The 19,545-nt window shown below is 36.4% G+C and overlaps 1 protein-coding gene across 2 annotated transcripts; it reads right to left on the bottom strand.

Moving 5' to 3' along the window:
- Positions 1-208: 208 nt before the first annotated feature.
- On the bottom strand, positions 209-19,523 carry KRCC1 (lysine rich coiled-coil 1). 2 transcript variants are annotated; one of them, XM_077134828.1, is made up of 3 exons: positions 19,358-19,523; positions 5,413-5,567; positions 209-1,589 (listed from the first exon to the last, which is right to left on the bottom strand). In XM_077134828.1, exon 3 carries the CDS (start codon positions 1,568-1,570, stop codon positions 803-805), a length of 768 nt encoding a protein of 255 aa, XP_076990943.1. In that variant the 5' UTR covers positions 1,571-1,589; positions 5,413-5,567; positions 19,358-19,523; the 3' UTR covers positions 209-802. The 2 variants fall into 2 exon arrangements, with proteins under 2 accessions (XP_076990943.1, XP_076990944.1); XM_077134829.1 differs by lacking the exons at positions 5,413-5,567; positions 19,358-19,523 and adding an exon at positions 2,083-2,234.
- Positions 19,524-19,545: the final 22 nt, after the last annotated feature.

The raw sequence follows: 19,545 nt of genomic DNA, 5'->3' as shown, positions 1-19,545 counted from the left end.
AGTCATAGGTTTCTGTCTTAGAAGTTGGGTTCAAATCTGAATAAGCAAGGTGTATTAAATAAGGAATTCTTACTACTTTGAAGTGTGACCTATCCCAAAGGTCTTGCTTCTTAAGTACAAACTGCTTCTATGAACAAGTACCGATCTCCTACTCCCAAAAGAAAAGCACTGTTGAATGGGAACAGATCATGTATACACAACAACAACATGAATAAATTAGAACTTTATTATAAACATTTTCAGAATATAAACTGATTTTGTATCAAGACTTTTTAATAACTTTTAAAACTATATGTAATCTAAGCTTAATATTATAAAGTATCTCATTTTCCACTTTCCAACCTAGAAAATATACTGCAAGTTAGTTCTAACAAAGAAAAAAATAATGTAAATTGCTTCATAGAGAAAACCAACAAACATAAAAATATCCCACCAAAACTAAAACCCAATCAAGAAATAGATTCTGCAAAGTCTGTTAATCCTTCAATTTATAATAAATGACCTCCCAAAGGAAAACAATTCCACTGTCATAGCAATTTGATGACTAAAAGAAGAGCCTCTCTCATTAAGGGAAATTACATTATATGTAAGGAAAATGTAATAATAATACTTTTAGAAAATGAGGAAAAGTAATTTCTATGTTGGGGAGTTAGCATACTAAATACTTTCTGTTCACTCGGCCTTTGTTAGAGATTGAAGTACCTGGTCATAAAAGAGAAGTGCTATTAACACAAACTTCATGAAACCAATTCCCTCAACTACTTTTTTTAAATTCAACTTTGGGAGAACCAAATAAATAGCTTCAAAATCCGAGGATAGACTGGTCCCAAAGCATCTCCTCCTCTGTCCTTTCTTGAGCTTGTTCCTTTTTGTCTTTTCTACGCTTACGTTCCTCTTTCTTAGAGGCTACATCTCGGGGTTTTTTCTCCTTTCGATTCTTCAGCTTTTCTGTACTGACACTGACTGTTTCCATCTTTTCTTTCTTTCTTTGGATGCTCTTGTGTTTGTTTAAATCCATTTCCTCGTAACTTTTCTTCCTCTTATGCTTGGACTGCTGCTCCTCTGGTTTTTCTCTGTCTTCCTGGTGCCTTTTTCTCTTCTGATGTGTCGGTTTATGACTGGCTTGATGGGAACTTGTACTGTTTTCTAAGGGGAGGTGCTTGTAAACTCCAGATTCTACATTATAGGAGCCACAATTGTATTCTTGCTGACTAATGTTCAGGGATACTGGTTTTTCTGAATAGTGCCTGGGGAGCTGACAGTAGCTCAGAGAGGCCGGTCTTAGTCTGTTGTCATAAGCTGGGAGCCATTGAGGTAACCGGTTTTCCACTGTTTGTGAAACATTGTATGATCTGTGGTAACTCTGGGCAGTTTCAGATGGGAGTCTTTGCTCAAACATTCTGTATCTGGGTCTGGAGTTAACCTCTTCTTTGTACCCACAGGTTTCTAGAAAGTCTTCTCTCATCTTTCGGAAACAAGTCTTTGGCTCTAAGCCTCTGGCTTTCTGCACTTTGATATAATCTTCAAGTTCGTCTTGAAAAGAGTCATATGTTTTCGTTGAATGCTTCATTAGGTTGACAAGGGATTCTCTGTGGAGAAGATGGGAAAAATTCTTCTTACTAGATTATTTTATTTTTAATATTTTCTGTGCTCTTGAAAAGAGCTTCAAAGCCAAAACAAATTAAAATGAACAAAAAACAAAATCAAAGAAGCCCAAACAAATTAAAAAATCAACTTCAGCATAACATTAGATATCAAAATGGACCATCATCAGAGATAGTCAAATATCTCCCAAGCACTCTTAAGTAACTTTACTAACAAAACATCCTTTTCAGAAGTAAGGTAGGCAAAAACAAGCTGCCAGAAGGTTGAAATGTAAGGCAGGTAGGATGTGTGGGTAAGGACCACAGACCTACTGTGCAGGCCCTGATCTGTTCAGATAATTTCTAAGGTTCTGATTAACCATTTCCTTGTATATTATCTTCCAAGAGAAGTAAAAGAACTACAGTGAAGTCTTTGGATAATATGATATTTAAAATCTTCTGTTTACTCAAGCAAAATAAAATTAACATACATACTCACCTGCCTTAATAAGGCTTAATAATAAAAGGATGTTTGTAAAATTGGGAAACTATGGATAAAATTAGAGAGTTTTGAGATGAAAACTACTCTTAGGTATAGGATTTGAAGAAAGACTAAGGAACAGAGTTCCGAATCTTCTGTCTAGGGCTTGGATACCATTTCGCTACTTCTGATTGGTTAAGAAATCATTCTAGAATACCCTCTTATAGTGAGGGAGTTGAGGGAGGAAATTAAAGTGAAAGCTGAGGGGATTAGGAGTGATACAAGAAAAAGCTTCAGAAGAAATTTAGAATAGGCATATTGGAGTTTTTGTTGCCTTGCTTGTTTGATTTTGGGGGTGGGGTGGGGAGGGACACTATTCTTGACTCTATTACTCCCATTTTCAATCCTGCATAAATAAAAATACAGCAGAAAATTAATTTACCATGAGATGACAATGCCCTAGATATTTCTGATGAATAACCCATGTAGAATTGAACATTTCTCCCCTTTAGCAGAAATAAATAAGCCTGACATAGCATTTAGAGTCACTGATGATCAGCTATCTTCTTTTGAAACATGAGATTAAAAAGAAAATCCAAATAAAGTCTAATTGGGTGAATCAGAAAATTTAGCTCCTTTTAGCATTAACAATATAAATAATTCTGAGTAGAATAAAGTAATATAACAGAAATATTATGCTTTGATTAAGTATGGGCAAAAGATTTGAACAGATACTTCAGAATTTACAGAAATGGCCATTAAGCATATGATAAGATGCTCAATACCATTAGTCATCAAGTAAAATTGAATTAAAATCACAATAAGATACCACCATGTACTCACTAGAATGATGCAAATTAAAAAGACTGACAAGGGTGCACAGGTGGTTCAGTGGTAGAATGCTCACCCTCCATGCAGGAGACCTGGGTTCAATTCCCGGACTATGCACCCTGCCCCCCCAAAATAAAAGTCCATAAAAAGACCAACAATCCCAAGTTTTGGTTGGGTTGGGAAGCAACTGAAACTCTCAGACACTGATGGTGGGACTGTAATATGGTATAATCACTTGGAAAACAGTTGGGCTTTTTTTTTAAAAAAAGTAAAACACACACTTACCATATGATCCAGTTATTTAATTCTTAGGTATTTATCCAAAGAGAAAAAGAAATATCTTGCCATACAAAGACTTGTATGTAAATGTTCATAGCAGTTTTACCTGCAATGGCCTAAACTGGAAAGAGCCCAAATGTCTCCTAACAGGTAATGCATAAAGCAAACTGTAGCGTCACTATCAGTGATAAAAAGGAAACAACTACTGATACACAGGGCAGGAATGAATCTCAAAATAATTATGCTAAGTGAAAGAAGCTGGACCAAAGGGTATACTGTATGATCCAATTTACATAAAATTCTAGAAAATGGGAACTAATCTACAGTGTTAGCGGTTGCTTAGGAATGGGGGAGGGGAGAGGTGGAAAGGACGGATTTAAAAGATGCACGAAGAAAGTCTTTGGAGTGATGGATATGTTTGGACATCTTGATTGTGGTGATGATTTCACAGGTATAAACATGTATTAAAAATTATTAAACTGTATATTTTAAACACATCCAGCTTCTTGTATGTCAATTATATCTCAATAAAGCTGCTTTTTAAAAGTCACTAATAAGACTGAAAAGATGTTGATGATTGTTGAAACTGGGTGATGGGTATATGAGGGTTTGCTATACTATTTTCCCTACTTTTGAGTATATTTGAACAAATTTGATAATAAAAATATTTTACTTTAACTCACTAGGATGGCTATAATAAAAAAGATAGACGATATTAAGTATTGGCAAGGATGTGGAAACACTGAAATCTTTATTCCTTGCTGGTGGGAATGTAAAATGGAATTGTCATCTTGCAAGTTTGCTAGTTCCTCAAAATGTTAAACATAGAGTTATCATACAACCCAACAACTCCACTTCTAGGTATGTACACAAGAGAAGTGAAAACACATGCCCACCCAAAAACTTGTACTTTAATGTTCACAGTAGCATTATTCACACTAAGCCAAAGGAGAAACAACCAAATGATCATCTACTGATGGATAAATAAAATGTACTATACTCACATAACAGTATTATTCAGCAATCAAAAAGAATGAAGTACTGATAATGTGACAACATGGATGAACCTTGTAAACACTACACTAAGTAAAAAGAAAGAGGCCAGTCACAAAAGATCACACACTGTATGATTCCCTTTAGATGAAATGTCCAGAATAGGCAAATCTATAGAGAAATAAAGTAGGAGTTGGAGAGGGAAATGGAGAGTGACTGCTAATGGGAACAGGGTTTCTTTTCCAGGTGATAAAATTTTCTAAGCTCAGATCAGATTACAGTGATATTTGCACAACTCTGTGATTATGTAAAAACCATTGGAGTATATACTTTAAATGTACAAATTTTATGTTATATGAGTTATAGATTATAGAGACATTTTTAAAAAGTCATAGATTTTTAAATAAGAAACAAATTTTAATGATGTTTCTTAAACACTGGCTTCACTGAGTGAGGCTGCCACTTTGATTTTGAAAGGGATAAAGGTATCATGCCATGTTGCCGTATGTTTCATGTCAGACTTTATTCCTAAGCGTCAAAGTTTGTAACACTGGGGAAAATCAATGATTCATAGCCATAATCATCTTAGCACCACATAAGCATAAGGTTTTCCTCCTTTTCAAAATAATCCTGGATCTTCCCAGAAGTACCCTACCATCTCAGACTACTTTGGGCTAAGTTTTTCATGTGCTCTGGTGCTCCAACCATCCTAGAAGGAGGGAAGGGACAATCTCTCACTTCTCGGCTTCTTTGGGATCTGGCACAAAGTAAGTTCTCAGAAACTACTGATAGATGATGATGGTGCCATCCTTTTTGTATAATCACAGAAAGCAAGTATGAGATGTCTCTCTTTTTTTTTAAATCTATAGTTATAATCACAAAATGCTCCATATGTGACTATATTATGATGAGGACGATAGGATCCAGATATACATGAGGCAATGTGATGGAAAGTATTAAAGAGTAAAAGAACTGAGACAGTGCCAGTGGGGACTAAGAAGGGACTCTGAATTAATGATTTAATTAGAAGCCGGCATGAAGTTGCATGCTGTTGTTACTGTACAGCTGGTCTGGTATATCATCACTTTAATTAGTATTTAATAAGCTTGAAGAGGGGGGTGTCACAACTTTTCTTAAAGTTAAAGGGGTTAACTGGACAGAAGAACAATCTATTACCTCAAAGTGAAACTTTCCCCATTACAAAATGGATGACAGAGTTCAGTAAAGAGGTGAATGGAATCTTACCTTTATCAGGCTGGATCATATTCGTCCATTAAGTGCTTCCGTTTTTTAGCATGAACTTTCCCCACATAGCGGGACTGTGTCACATCCAGGGAGCCAAAAATCATGATGGAGAGATTACAAAATCTATTTTTGTCCAATACTCCACTCCCATTCACCTGAAATCAAGCACAGTTTTCTTATAAAGATTAATGAACTCAAAGTTTAGAATTATATCACTATAGATCAACCGAAAATTCATAAAATCTGTCTTCATTTTTAAATCACTTTCCCACATAAATTTGAAAATAAAGCCTAGCTTTTTGAGCATGTTTTTTTTACCCTAGAAAAATAATATTTTGTTAGTTTATTCAATAACAAAGTGACCCAAATTTATACCTCTGAATTTGATGATGGCGTTGAAGAGTCGTACAGGTTAGGACTGAACTTAAGAGCTTGAGAATAGTTTTGCTTGTTTTCAAGTTAAAGTGTCAAGCTTCAGTAGAATACTACAATGTAGAAGCCAATACTTTTTTTTTTTAACTTTTTTTATTGTATAGTATAACATATGTACAAAGCAAAGAAATAGAAAAGCAATAGTTTTCAAAGCGCTCTTCAACAAGTAGTTATAGGACAGATCCCAGAATTTGTCACAGGCTACCTACCATACGATCCTCTCACATTTTTCCTTCTAGCTGCTCCAGAATATGGGAGGCTAGAGGGCTTGAATATTTATCATCACAATAGACTTTTTTCCTTCTTTTTTTTTTTTTGTGAAAAATAACATATATACAAACGGGCTATAAAATTTCAAAGCACAGCACCACACTTAGTTGTAGAACATATTTCAGAGTTTCAAATGGGTGACAATTCCACAATTTTAAGTTTTTACTTCTAGCTGCTCTAAACTACTGAAGACTAAGAGATATCAATTTAATGATTCAGCACTCATATTCATTTGTTAAATCCTATTGTCTCTGTGTAACTCTACCATCACCTTTGATTTTTCCATCCCTTTCTTTAGGGGTGTTTGGGCTATGGCAATTTTAAACTTTTTCATATCAGAAGGGTCTGTCACTAATATAGGGTAGGGAGAAAAAACTGTCTGATGATCTGGAGAGGCTGCGCTAGGTTTCAGGACTTATCTGGACCAGGGACCCACCTGGAGGTTGTAGGTTCCTGGAAAGTTACTCTAGTGCCTGAAACCCTTGTGGAATCTTATATATTGCCCTAGGTGAAGTTCTTTAGGATTGGTTGGAATGGTCCTGGTTGAGGTTGGCAGGTTATGATAGGTAGCAAGGTCTAACTGAAGCTTGCATAACAGCAACCTCCAGAGTAGCCTCTCGACTCGATTTGAACTCTCTCTGCCACTGATACTTTATTAATTACACTTCTTTTCCCAGAAGCCAATGCGTTTAATGTTCTTGTTTGTGACAGAAATTACGAGATGCCCCGCCAAAATGTTTTTAGTTCTTCCTTAGTAACAAACCTTGGGCAAAGTGCCCAATTAAAAGACAACATTTCCCAGCTATTTTTAAAGCAAGAATTAGCCATATGAATAAAGTCTGGCCAATACGAAGATGGTTAAAGTGCTGTGTGGGGCTTCTAGGAGGGCTCCTCCTCCTTGCTGCTGGAATGCAAATGCCATGGCTGGAGTTCAAGCAGCCATCATAGAACACGAGGGCACCTTGAGGAAGGCTAAGGAAGTTAGTACCTTGGAGCAAAAAGAGAGAAAATGCCTGGGACCCTGACCATGTCATGAGGCTGTCATAATAACCTTGCTCTGCCTATTTCCAAACTCCTTCGAAGTGAGGGAAGAAACTCCTGATTTTCAAGAAAGTTTCAAGGGAGAAACTCATGGGTTCAAGCCTTCACAGGAAACAATTTCTGAGTAAACTTATAACTAACCACAAAAGATTAACTAAAATGTCAATGTATGGAAAGGGGAAAGTAACATTTATTGAACACAATGAATGATATTTATTGTCTAAAAATAAGTATTTTCCTACAATGAATAGTACTTTATAATCTCATATATAAGTTATTTTAAAAATTTAAACGCCGCCATTAGAGAAATGCAAATCAAAACCACAATGAGATATCATCTCACACCCACCAGAATGGCCATTATCAACAAAACAGAAAATGACAAGTGCTGGAGAGGATGCGGAGAAAGAGGCACACTTATCCGCTGTTGGTGGGAATGTCAAATGGTGCAACCACTGTGGAAGGCAGTTTGGCGGTTCCTCAAAAAACTAAATATAGAATTGCCATACGACCCAGCAATACCACTGCTAGGTATCTACTCAAAGGACTTAAGGGCAAAGACACAAACGGACATTTGCACACCAATGTTTATAGCAGCATTATTTACAATTGCAAAGAGATGGAAACAGCCAAAATGTCCATCAACAGACGAGTGGCTAAACAAACTGTGGTATATACATACGATGGAATATTATGCAGCTTTAAGACAGAATAAACTTATGAAGCATGTAATAACATGGATGGATCTAGAGAACATTATGCTGAGTGAGTCTAGCCAAAAACTAAAGGACAAATACTGTATGGTCCCACTGATGTGAACCGACATTCGAGAATAAACTTGGAATATGTCATTGGTAACAGAGACCAGCAGGAGTTAGAAACAGGGTAAGATAATGGGTAATTGGAGCTGAAGGGATACAGACTGTGCAACAGGACTAGATACAAAAACTCAAAAATGGACAGCACAATAATACCTAATTGTAAAGTAATCATGTTAAAACACTGAATGAAGCTGCATCTGAGCTATAGTTTTTTGTTTGTTTGTTTGTGTCTTTTGTTTTTTTTCTTTTTCCTTTTCTTTTTTTTCCTTTTTATTTATTTTATTTTTATTACTATTTTTTTTCTCTATATTAACATTCTATATCTTTTTCTGTTGTTTTGCTAGTTCTTTTCCTAAATCGATGCAAATGTACTAAGAAATGATGATCATGCATCTATGTGATGTTAAGAATTACTGATTGCATATGTAGAATGGAATGATTTCTAAATGTTGTGTTAATTTTTTTTTCTTTAATTAATAAAAATAAATAAATAAATAAAATTTAAATGCAACTCAAGTTATCACAGAATACTTGACCTTTTTTCACAAACTTTAGATCTTTGGGCGCTGCAGAGAATGTACTAGGCTTCCTCCATATTTTATGTCACTTAATTCTTAAAGCAACAGCAAGATAGAGAAAACTACTTCTATTCTGAACGTTGACGAAACATACTCAGGAAGCTAAACATGACTTTCCCAGTGTTAATGGTGAAGTTGAGACTTGAATCCAACTTCTCTCAATCCAAGGCCAACACTGACTGTAATTATAGTACTTTAGTCTCAACTACATAGGAACTAAAAATGCAGATTCCAACAATACCAGCAATGGGGAAAACCAGATGAGCTGCCTTAAGCAGCACAGCTGGCAGTAGCATTACTGAGTTTCTTTTAATTATATGCATTTAGTACTTTTGGTATTCCAGATACCAGAGATGAAAGTGATCCAATAGCTCTTCCAGGTCTAAAGAACAGAGTGGTTTTTTCTGTTTTTTTTTTTTCCTCTAGGGTACCATTCCAAAGGAAGGATGATACAGAATGAGAGATAACATCACATAAAAGGAAAAAACACCAGAGAGGGAAATGGATCTTATTTTTAGGCTTAGTCATGTCCATTACTAGACTAAGGAAAAATCACTACTCCTTTGTATCTCAGTTTGTCCATCCATAAAATAAGGAAGTAAGACCATTACACACTTTCCCTTCTAGCTCTAGCATTCTACAATTCTCTGCCTTACAAAAACCAGCTAAATCAAGTGTAAGACTGCTGAATACTGTGTTTATAACCTTCAATTATTGTAAGGGAAGACTCTAGAAGTCTACAATGGCCCTTCATTCATTTTAACAGCTTCCTGCCCAAGTTTCATAATGTCTCCATTATTAAGGACCAAAGATAAGTGGCTCTCTTGATACACTGGAAGACAGAATGACGTGAAAAAAAATGTTCTTTTGGAGTCAGACAGACCTAAATTTAAATCCTAATCTCCCTTTGTAAATCAGCAAGTTATTTCCCGTCTCTGAACCAGTCTCTTCATCCATTAAAAGGATAAAATAAAAAAGGACAGTATCATTTTCTTCACAAGACTTTCATAAGGATTACATGAATATATGAAATTGACCTGTTACATTTAAAAAGCTGGGCTTTAGGACACAATCCCTTTATTTTCAACCTATGCCACGTGGAATCCTTTGTGATACAAACTGTAGTACTATTCCACATACTTCGTAAAGGCATCTGTAAAAAGTTCAGTCTTTGTTCATTCACTATGGTATATATATGAATACAATAAAGGAAGGTAAGACAGAACATATTAAACATACGAAAAGTATTAAGGGTACTATTTTCAATTTTCCACATGCTATCATTTCATATACCATCTCAAATTTTAATTACCTGAGGGGTTGCAAGGCTACAGTAATAGCCTTCTGCTTATTATGAATGTCACTTTAATATGCAAACATTTAGTAAGTTGCTAGTACTGAATATGGCAATATATATACATATATATTTTTGAATATGGCAATATACTTTTATTTATAATGGTAAGTTCATAAAGTACCATTCTGAAGTTACTGGGCACAAGTAAGAGGCTGGACTTTATGGAAATGAGCTGGGGCACCAGTATTGAAAGGCAGGGATAAGGTCAGCATTGGCATTTTGTGCTTTACAGCAGACAATCTCAAGAAATGCAGCCTACTTTAAGACAGTCACTGATTCCAGCTATGTCACAATTGTTATCTGAGAATGACCTAGAAGAACCACAGTTTATAAATAGGGTGCTAATCATATCACTTCAAAATTTTATTTCTATGTATCTATTTAAATGAATGAATTGGAACCAGATATACTGCCATGAAGAAATAAATATCCATGAAGTATTAAGGGTTTAAAAAAGCAAGGATGAAGAACTATTGATCAACCATAAAATTCAATTTCAATATAAACAGCCCAACATATACAATAAAAAATTAAAAATACCCATTTGCATTTTCTCCAAGGAAAGAGTTAAAGCAGCTGGTCTACAATTCACTCACTCCTTTTCCCCGGGGGTGGGGGATGGGAGGGGAAAGGCAAGTGACCCCTGGGTCTCTGGGTAAACAGTTTAATATTATTTGTTAGGAAGAAATGCCCTCAGTAAGATGTGCCTGGCTAAAGATTACCTATAGCAAACAAACCTGAAATCTGAGGTATGGCTCACTGAGGTGTATCACATAAGTTATACAATTCTGTGGGGTATAAAATGGAGATGTTTCCTAATTTAAATACTCTCGCTGTGTGAAGTGACCCTACAAACCTCCCTTAGAAACCCTATCTATTACTCTGGGCCAGATTCTCACATCTGATGTGGGTAAATATGATCTCGGAGCCATCCTTGGTATAACCAGACATCTCTCTGATTCGTTTGAGCATCCTGACTGCCAGTATCTGTGAAATAATTAGTAAAGCCAAATTCTGGATAATATTTTTTATTTGTGTGAGACTGATCTGAAAGTCTAATCTTGTGTATCAGCTTGATAACCACAGAAAAATGTCTGAAAAGATATAAACTAAACCTACCAGTGGCTACTTTAAGAAAGTGGGATTAGAAAAGGAGTAGGGAGAACATTTGTCACTTTTGCTTTCTGTGCATGTCTGCATTGTTTTCATTTCTGCAAAAGACATATGACTTTGTAATTAAAAATGCCATACAAACGTAAGTTAAAGGTTATACTGTATACCTTCAAACTAAACTCAATTTTCAGTGCCAGTGTATTAAAGTTTACTTTAACATATTTGAGATAAGAATAATTGTAAATCAGAAACCTTTTAAAAAGGCCTTGATAATTTAAAATTTATCTCTACTATATGTAATATCTCTCCGAATTATTTTTGAGGTTGTTTTAAAATATATACTTTGACTCTCATATCAGTAAGGTAAAAAGGTACTTTTTAAAAGCTTTTAGGACCTACCTTAATTCAAAATCAATATACATATAGATGGTGGTATGATACTGTCTTTTCTATTAAAAATCTTCAGTAAGAATGGGTAAATATCATCTTTTGGCAGAGACAACCCAAACTTATCACAGACAGAAAACTTAAGATGTTTAGAGATTTAAAATATCCTAAAATAGAATAATCATTTCCCTTTCAAGTTCAACCCTTAATACCAGATTTCCCATTTTTAATAGTCAATGTTCTAAGCTGATTCTGAGATCAGAAAGTGAAGTCACCTTTAACTCTTTCACCCACCAAGTTCTTCCTTTATTCCCAATCTCAAAATTTTAGCCATTCTTCTCCCCTGTGAAGTCTTAAATTATGTCAGTTGCAACTTTATAATGTGTTTTCATAGCAACCCCTTCCTTTTTCAATTCCCGTAACACTTAGTTCGAGCTCTCCATGCCTTTGGCTTTAATAAACTTACTATTTGAGCTGTGCTTCTAAATTGTAGCATTATCCTACTAAATGGGTACTATGGGAAGAGACAGGGAAGAAAAGAGATGAACATTATTACAGAGTGTCTACTATATGCAAAACAGGAGAATATATTATTATTCTTTTAGTCTTTACCTCTGTGAGGAATTCAAAGAAATTAAAATAACTTGCTATGTTATTTGATAAAGTCAGATCTTAAACTTGGTTTATCTTGACTCTCCATTTTATATATATAACTGTTCTATATATTGCGGGTGATAAATAGGTCAACAAGAGAAGTCCTAATATTAAGGAATTTTACAGTTTTGTCAAAAAGAAAAGATATGTATAGAATGAACTACGAGGCAAGGCAAAAAGTGCTAGAAGACACAAGAACACATAATGTCTTCCTGCTGAAGGTTTGGGAAAAGCTTTATGGAGAATGGAGTTTGAATTGACTCTTAAAAGATGCATAAATTTAGAAAAGAGTGAAAAGGTATTTCAGAAATGGAAGACCATGAGAAAAGGCATGACTGCTTTATATAAAACATGGTATGCATGAAGGCAATGAAAAGACGGTTCTAGAAAGGTGGAATGGGGCCAATCATAAAAGGCTTTCGTAGGGCATGTGGATTTAATTCTGCAGTCAGTAGGGGAAGAGTCTCATAGAGTTATCAGTAAGGCAAGCTATCACAGGGCTGGTGGAGTGGCAGTGGGAACAAATGGAAGAGAAACATTTAAGAATCATTGTAAAGGGTGAATCAGAGGAATTTGTGACAGGTGGGAAGAAAGTAGGTACAGGGAAGAAAGGAGAACCACAGACAATTCTAAGGCTTTGATACTGGGTGAAGCTGAGATCTTTGCTTTTATTGCCCAGAGGGAGGGAAGTGAGGACCGGAGAAGCACAGCGTTTGAGAAGATGCTGAATTTTATTTTGGAATAAAATCAGATTCTGCCAAATTCATATCTTTCATATCTGATTCCCACCCCATACTTCTTTGTGTGCAACTTTAAGAAACTGAGTTTAAATAACTTGCAGACGTTCGAAGTACCTTGAAACTCCTTAAAAATGAAAATAGTTGGGCATCTGAACTAACCGTGTATGTTTCAAACTTCAGTAAACACGGTGGGCAACAGGTATCAAGGAAGAAAAGAAAGAAGGCCTGGTAATTAATTCTAGGTGTTCGCAGAAATCTTCCTCCAGTTTGATGCTGTGTCTATCACATCTGCATAGCAGACATGATTTAATCATTATAGAGGCTGCAGCATAATCTACAGTTTGAAGAACACAGACTGTGATCACTGTGGAGGACTGTGAAATTCTCACTTCCCCTGACCTGTACACTATTTCCATTCTTACCATTTTATTTAGCATTAACCTTTTTTTTTACTTGACATTACAGTCAGTATTGCTTCTCAATCTCAGTAGTTTTGGCTGAAGCATTCTACAGGCAAAGACAAGTGAACTACACCCAGGAGGCCTAGCCTAGAGACCAATCACAAAAAATGCTTTTTACGTTTCATAGTTTGTCTTACAAACTCATCAACTTCTTGAACTCTCATCTAAAAACATCCATTTTAGATAACAATGGCTTAATCTCTGAATAAAACTGTCCCCCAAAAATGTGCCATTAAACTTCAAATACCCACTGATACATTGCCGAATACCTCAAAACACCCTGGGAACAGGAATGTCCCATTGAAGAAATATGGGTCCACAACACTTCTCTGATCTACCAGGAGATCTTTCCTCAAAGAAAATGAGGCACGGCATGACTCACTACTTTTTTTTTTTATGACTCACTACTTTTTAATGTTCATTTCAAGGCATTACATTCACAAGTCCCTATTAACAGTCAGTTCTGTAACACCATACAGCATTCTCCTTACAATGTACCAGGTATTGTTTTAAGAACTTATAAATGGTGACTCATTTTAATCTCATGATAACACTTTCAGGCAAATACTATTATTATTCATATTTTATAGATGAGGAAACTTCAGATGACTGAAGCCTACAACAGGTAAGGAACATGTCCATGGCTGTAGTTAGTCAATGGCAGAGGCCGTCTTGCTCCAGAATCTGTGTTATTAACCACTGTGCCAGGCAGCCTTTTTAACTGATGTAGAATTTTTTGGTCAACATTCTGGAATCCATTTCTCCTCTTTTTGAAAACTGAAAACTTTTCTGATTTCCAGGCTCTATATCTCTTTCCATTAAGAAAATGAAAAGCAAAGCACAGACTGGGAAAAAATATTGGCATTTCACATATCTGACAAAGAACTTATATCCAGGATATAAAAAAGAATTCTTGGGTGGTACAATGATGGCTCAGTGGCAGAATTCTCACCTGCCATGCTGGAGACCCGGGTTCATTTCCCGGTGCCTGCACATGTTAAATATATATATGTTTTATTGATATATATATTCACATACCATGTAATCATCCAAAGTGTACAATGGTTCACAATATCATCATAAAGCTGTGCATTTATCACAATCAACTTTTTTCTTTTTTGTGAAAAATAAATAACATACATACAAAAAAGCAATAAATGTCAAAGCACACCATAACAATTAGTTGTAGAACAGATTTCAGAGTTCAGTGTGGGTTCCAATTCCACGATTTAAGGTTTTTACTTATGGCTGTCAAGATTTATTTTAGATGAAGCTAAACATTTTGAAAAAATAGCTAGCAAAATTCTGAAAACTTAATATTCCATTTTTACTGCACATATACTATAAGGCTAATTATAGCTGAACATCAAAAATGTCATTTACTTGCTCATTTACTTTTACAAAGATAAGAGATCATAGTAGAACAGAAAATACACCATCTTTCATTTTGGAAAACTGTTAACTATGCAGATTAGGTTATTCAATAGCTGTACAAGTCTAGGTTTTTTTTATGTAAAGCCACTGTGTTAAAGTAATAAGAACACTGCATTAAACTACTGTGTCAAAATGCACAATGGTGTTTGAAGACCTTACAAATATTAAGATAATACTAAGAACCATGCTACTTCTCATAATTCTAGATCTGTTGAGAGAATTTGTTCTATTCAACCTACCTTTTAGGAACTGCAAAACCAAAATTTTGCTTTCGGGTTGCAGGAAGTGTGTTTAAGAAGTCTAAGGTTTAATGAATAAATCAAATGATTTTAGTGAAAAATGTAATAGGGTTTATTAAATATCTTTAATCATTGAAGAAAAAATTTTGAGCAAAATTAAGATGTTAATTTGGTTGTTTTAGTATAAGTAGCTTAGTTTTCTTTCTCTCCAATTAAATATATCAAATTAAGAAGATTCCAATGTAATTCACTAAGCCATTCTAAGAGACATTTTATATATTTTCACCATTTGTATCTTCTTTACCCTCAATGAGGCTAGTTTTCAGTGTATTTTGTTAAACTTATTTGTTAAGTATTTTGTGTGATTGTATACTGAGCTTGTATTTTGTGACCTTGCTAAATTCACTCATTAGTCTAGTAGCCCCTGTTTTTTAGATTCCTTAGGGTTTTTCTACATAGATGACAATATCATCTGAAAATAAAAGACACCGTTATTTCTTCCTTTCCAATCTGTAAACCTTTTACTTCTTTTTCTTGCCTCACTGTACTAGTCAGGACCTTCACTACAATGCTGAATAGGAGTGAGAATGGACATTCTTGGCTTGTTCCGGTTCTTACAGTATTTTGCAATTTAAACACCATCATATAGCAGAGCACAGCACTAAGTTATAGGGGACCAGCTATCTTTACCAAAGCATGCTGTTTTACTCCTTTTCACCTCTGAAGTTCAAACCCTATTAAGGAGTTTTCAGAGATCTTAATTATGTTAGAATATGCAACCCAGAAGTCGTCAGCATCGTGGACACACTTGAGCTATTAATGCTAGTTACTAACCTTCCCTTTTCAGGAAAAGATTAGTATCTGACCTATGAGTTTGCTAAATTCTAACTATTTCACTAATACAACAATCTCAAAAATGAATAATGGTTAACCAGGTCATATTTCCAAATACAAAATACAAAAAAAATCAACAATTCATTAATTGTGAATACTAGCTACATGATTAATATTAAATGTATGTCTTTATTTAAACTCAGTCTTTGAACGCAATAATCCTAAGTACTCCGTGGCAAATTAGCTCAGGTCATGCTTGTAAAATTAGATTCTTGTGTAAATCCATTAGTTTTGTTTGGAGTCAAGACACATATCTTTCATCAGAAAGCCATCAAACACATGCCATTCCTTCCCATGGGTTAGTAAATGTGAATGGATCTGTAAGAACTATTAAGAAGGGGGAAAAAATCTCAGTGCTTATGTCCTAACATGTGATGAATACAGTAAGGGCAAGTTTAAGTTAGTCACTTTAATTCACATGCTGAGACCTAGTAAAGGCAGCAGATTTGAAACTAATAAACTATCATTAACGTCTCTCCAGATAGCCCGCCTCCCCAGCCTGTCTTCCCAGCTGCCAACATTAGGTTTACAACAGTGTGCTCTGGTGTGCCTGTAGCAAATAAAATGTCATGGGCAGAAAAACAAGGTACTCCTGAGAGGTTAGGAGTCTTTTACTAATCCATACGTAAAATCACATTTTCCCCCCAACCAATCTTTTTTTTTCCTTCTAATTTCACTACCAAGCACTAGCAGAGGCTTTTAAAGGGGCTGTCTGTGCCTAATTCACCAAACCATCCTCAATATTGAGCACAATACCTGGTACACAGCAGCAGCTGAATAAATGTTTTTTGAATAAATGTTAAGAGGGCTATTTGCTCCATTTTCTCACTGCCATTTAACTTGAATCTCTGATTAATATGGAAACAAAAGTAGGCATTTTTAGGCAATTGCTATGTAAATGCTTTAATGATTCAATAAATCAGAAAGGTCCTTCAACTCTAAATCTGAGTCTACTTCATTCCTTTTTTCCTTAAAAGAGGTAGATAAATAAGTTTTTGTTTGCTGCTGTTTTACTATGATTACTCAGGAATATCATGATTCGGTGAAAATTCACTGTTATGTCAAAAATATAAAAAACTCCATTGAATAAATTATTAAGTGTCCTGGAAAATTTTTTGACATCCTGACCATAAATTCTAGGTATGTATATTTCTTTTCGTGTAAGTCTAGCCATTTCGTATTTCTTCGGGTTTTTATTTTGAGTTTGTTTCCTATTTGTAAACTTTCAGTTTGTATTTCTTCCCTGCTTGTCAATTTCCAATCCTTACTGATTATTATAATAGTTTATAACTATTATAAACTATTATACCTATCACTATAGTTTGTGAAAATAGATTGGCAGATGCCTTCAAATCACTTTTAATGGTCCTATTAGGATCTTCAAAGTGAAAGTGGAACTGTAGTAACCGGAAGCATGATAATTCTTTGATATGTTTGGGATAAATCTTCTAACAAGGTCTTAAAGAAAAAGATACTGGCAAAGTACCAAGAAACATTTTTTCCTCTTCCTGTTTATCCATTATAACTGGCAATTATTAAAGGCTTTTATAAATATTGAAACTAAAAATATATTGAGTGTGTTAAGCAGTGTTAACATATGAAATATTTACCTAATTGCTAACTGAGTAGTTAACTGAACAGTTAAAGGATTTTAGCTGAAATACAGTGACAGGAGGTAATTTTTTAGTTAACTATTGTATTTTGTTTTTCAAATTCTAGCAAGTACTCTTAATTTGAACACAGATTTTACTACTCTTTGAATGCCATCTGACCACCTTATAGGTCAAAGTTCCTTATGTTTTATGAATTGTTGTTCTAGTACACAGCCATGCTATGGAAAGAAAAACAACTGGGAATTGTGAAATCATAGTTCACAATTTTAAAGCTCTAAGGGACCTCAGAGTGTGGATAGTTCCGGGTTTCTCAACTGCACACTACTGTCATTTTATGGTAGATAGTTCTCTGTTGTAGCTATCTTGTGCACTGTTGGATCTTTACAGGATCCCTGCCTTGCCAACGTGATGCCTGGGGCAACCACCAATCACAGTGGTGACAGTCCACAATGTTCCAGACACTCCCAAAGTTCCCGGGGTAGGGGGGACAAAATCACCACCCGGACATGGGCTAGTCCAATCCTCCCAAGGCAAAGATCAGAAAGTTTGGAGCACCTAGCACCAGAACCTATACTAGCCAGACTCCTCCAGTTTTCTCACTTGACCACCTTGAGGAGGTACAGAAAGGTTACTGCTAACATTGTGTGAACTGAGTTATTTGTCTTTAATAATTGCATGTATTAAAAGACATTATAAACAAACAAAACAAAATGTCCAGTGTGGCATTAAGCAGTTTTTCCATGAGACGCTGTTTCCAAATCTTCCTGTGATCCAGCCCTGGGAGCCAGACTGAGTTGAAGTCTTTGACACAGCAAGCTATGTACTTCGTTGGTATAAAACAAAAAACCCAGAAGATTTTACTTTTTATTTCAGAATACTAATCCAGGCTGAAGGAAGACACGAATCTAGTCTTCCAAAGGTTGCCTTCACTGAGAGACTATATAGAACACCTCATCGCAGCATTTTTAGTGAACGGCATTTATATGAAGTGCTTATAGAAAAGTTTTTAAGAGATTTATAATTGCTTTGTCATTCCTCCAAAGCGAAAGGTGTAAAAGTTTTATGGAGTAGCACACAGGAATGCCATATACCCAGTAAGAGGGTGAAAACTACATTATTTTATGGGTATTCCTCCAGGAAAAAAGCATCTAAAGTTTTCAATAGTCTTCTGGTTTCCGATATTTCACTGAGTCAAAAAGCAACATCAGGACACAGTGTAAATACCAAGATCTGCAACTGGATTAAGTGCCACCACAGCAAGCCATTCCCAGGATTGCTTCAAGGCCTTACGCAGCCGGAAGACTGGCAGGTATTTTGTAGAAACTCAAATCTTAGTTTATCTGAGATGGCCAAGAAACAGAGTTTTGTGTTGGGGGTAATGTGTTGATGGATACAGAGGAAAACTCAGATCATTATCAAGATGGCCTGTAAACATCAAAAGCTTGTCTTTACAGGGCCATACCTCAAAAGGCCAAGGAACTTTCCCAAGTGATACCAACCTTCCCGAGTGATACCTCCGTCTTCCTTCCGCCCCGGGACCCTGCAAGTCTAAAGTGCCCATATTACTTCCTACTTCTCAACTCCTAACTCACTGCTCCTGGAGCCGCCCCGAGAGATCTTTACTTTTCAGGGTGCGACTTGTCCTTCTCTCTCTCCACTCAGCCACCGTTCCCTTCCCCGACTCTCAGAGGCTCAACCTTCTCCGGGCCGCTCGGGTCCCCCCAAACCTCGGCCTCCTCGCTGCGCTGGGCGCCCCTCTCCGAGGCCGGGAGACGGGGAGGGGAGTGGAGGAACCCCGGCCGCGCCCGGGCCGGCCATGTCGCACGCTCGGACTCGGGGCGCGGCCGGGCTGGAGCGGGGGAGTCAAGGGGCTGAAGGCCGGGCCGCCCCCGCCGCCGGGCGGGAACTCACCTTCTCCGAGGCAGGGGCGGGCGTCTACAAACTACTGTCCCCCTCCCCGCCAACGCCGCCGGCCGGGAAGCGAGCCGGGGTGGAGGTGGCGGAGGCAGGGACAACCGCTGCCGCCGCCACCGCCTCCGCCGCCGAGCAGGCGGTGCGGGACGAGGAGGCGGAGACTGTACTTCCTGAGGGGAAGTCGC

The sequence above is a fragment of the Tamandua tetradactyla genome, chromosome 17 (assembly GCF_023851605.1).
Source record: "Tamandua tetradactyla isolate mTamTet1 chromosome 17, mTamTet1.pri, whole genome shotgun sequence".
Classification (NCBI taxonomy): domain Eukaryota; kingdom Metazoa; phylum Chordata; class Mammalia; order Pilosa; family Myrmecophagidae; genus Tamandua; species Tamandua tetradactyla.
This window is presented reverse-complemented; position numbering and strand designations above follow the sequence as displayed.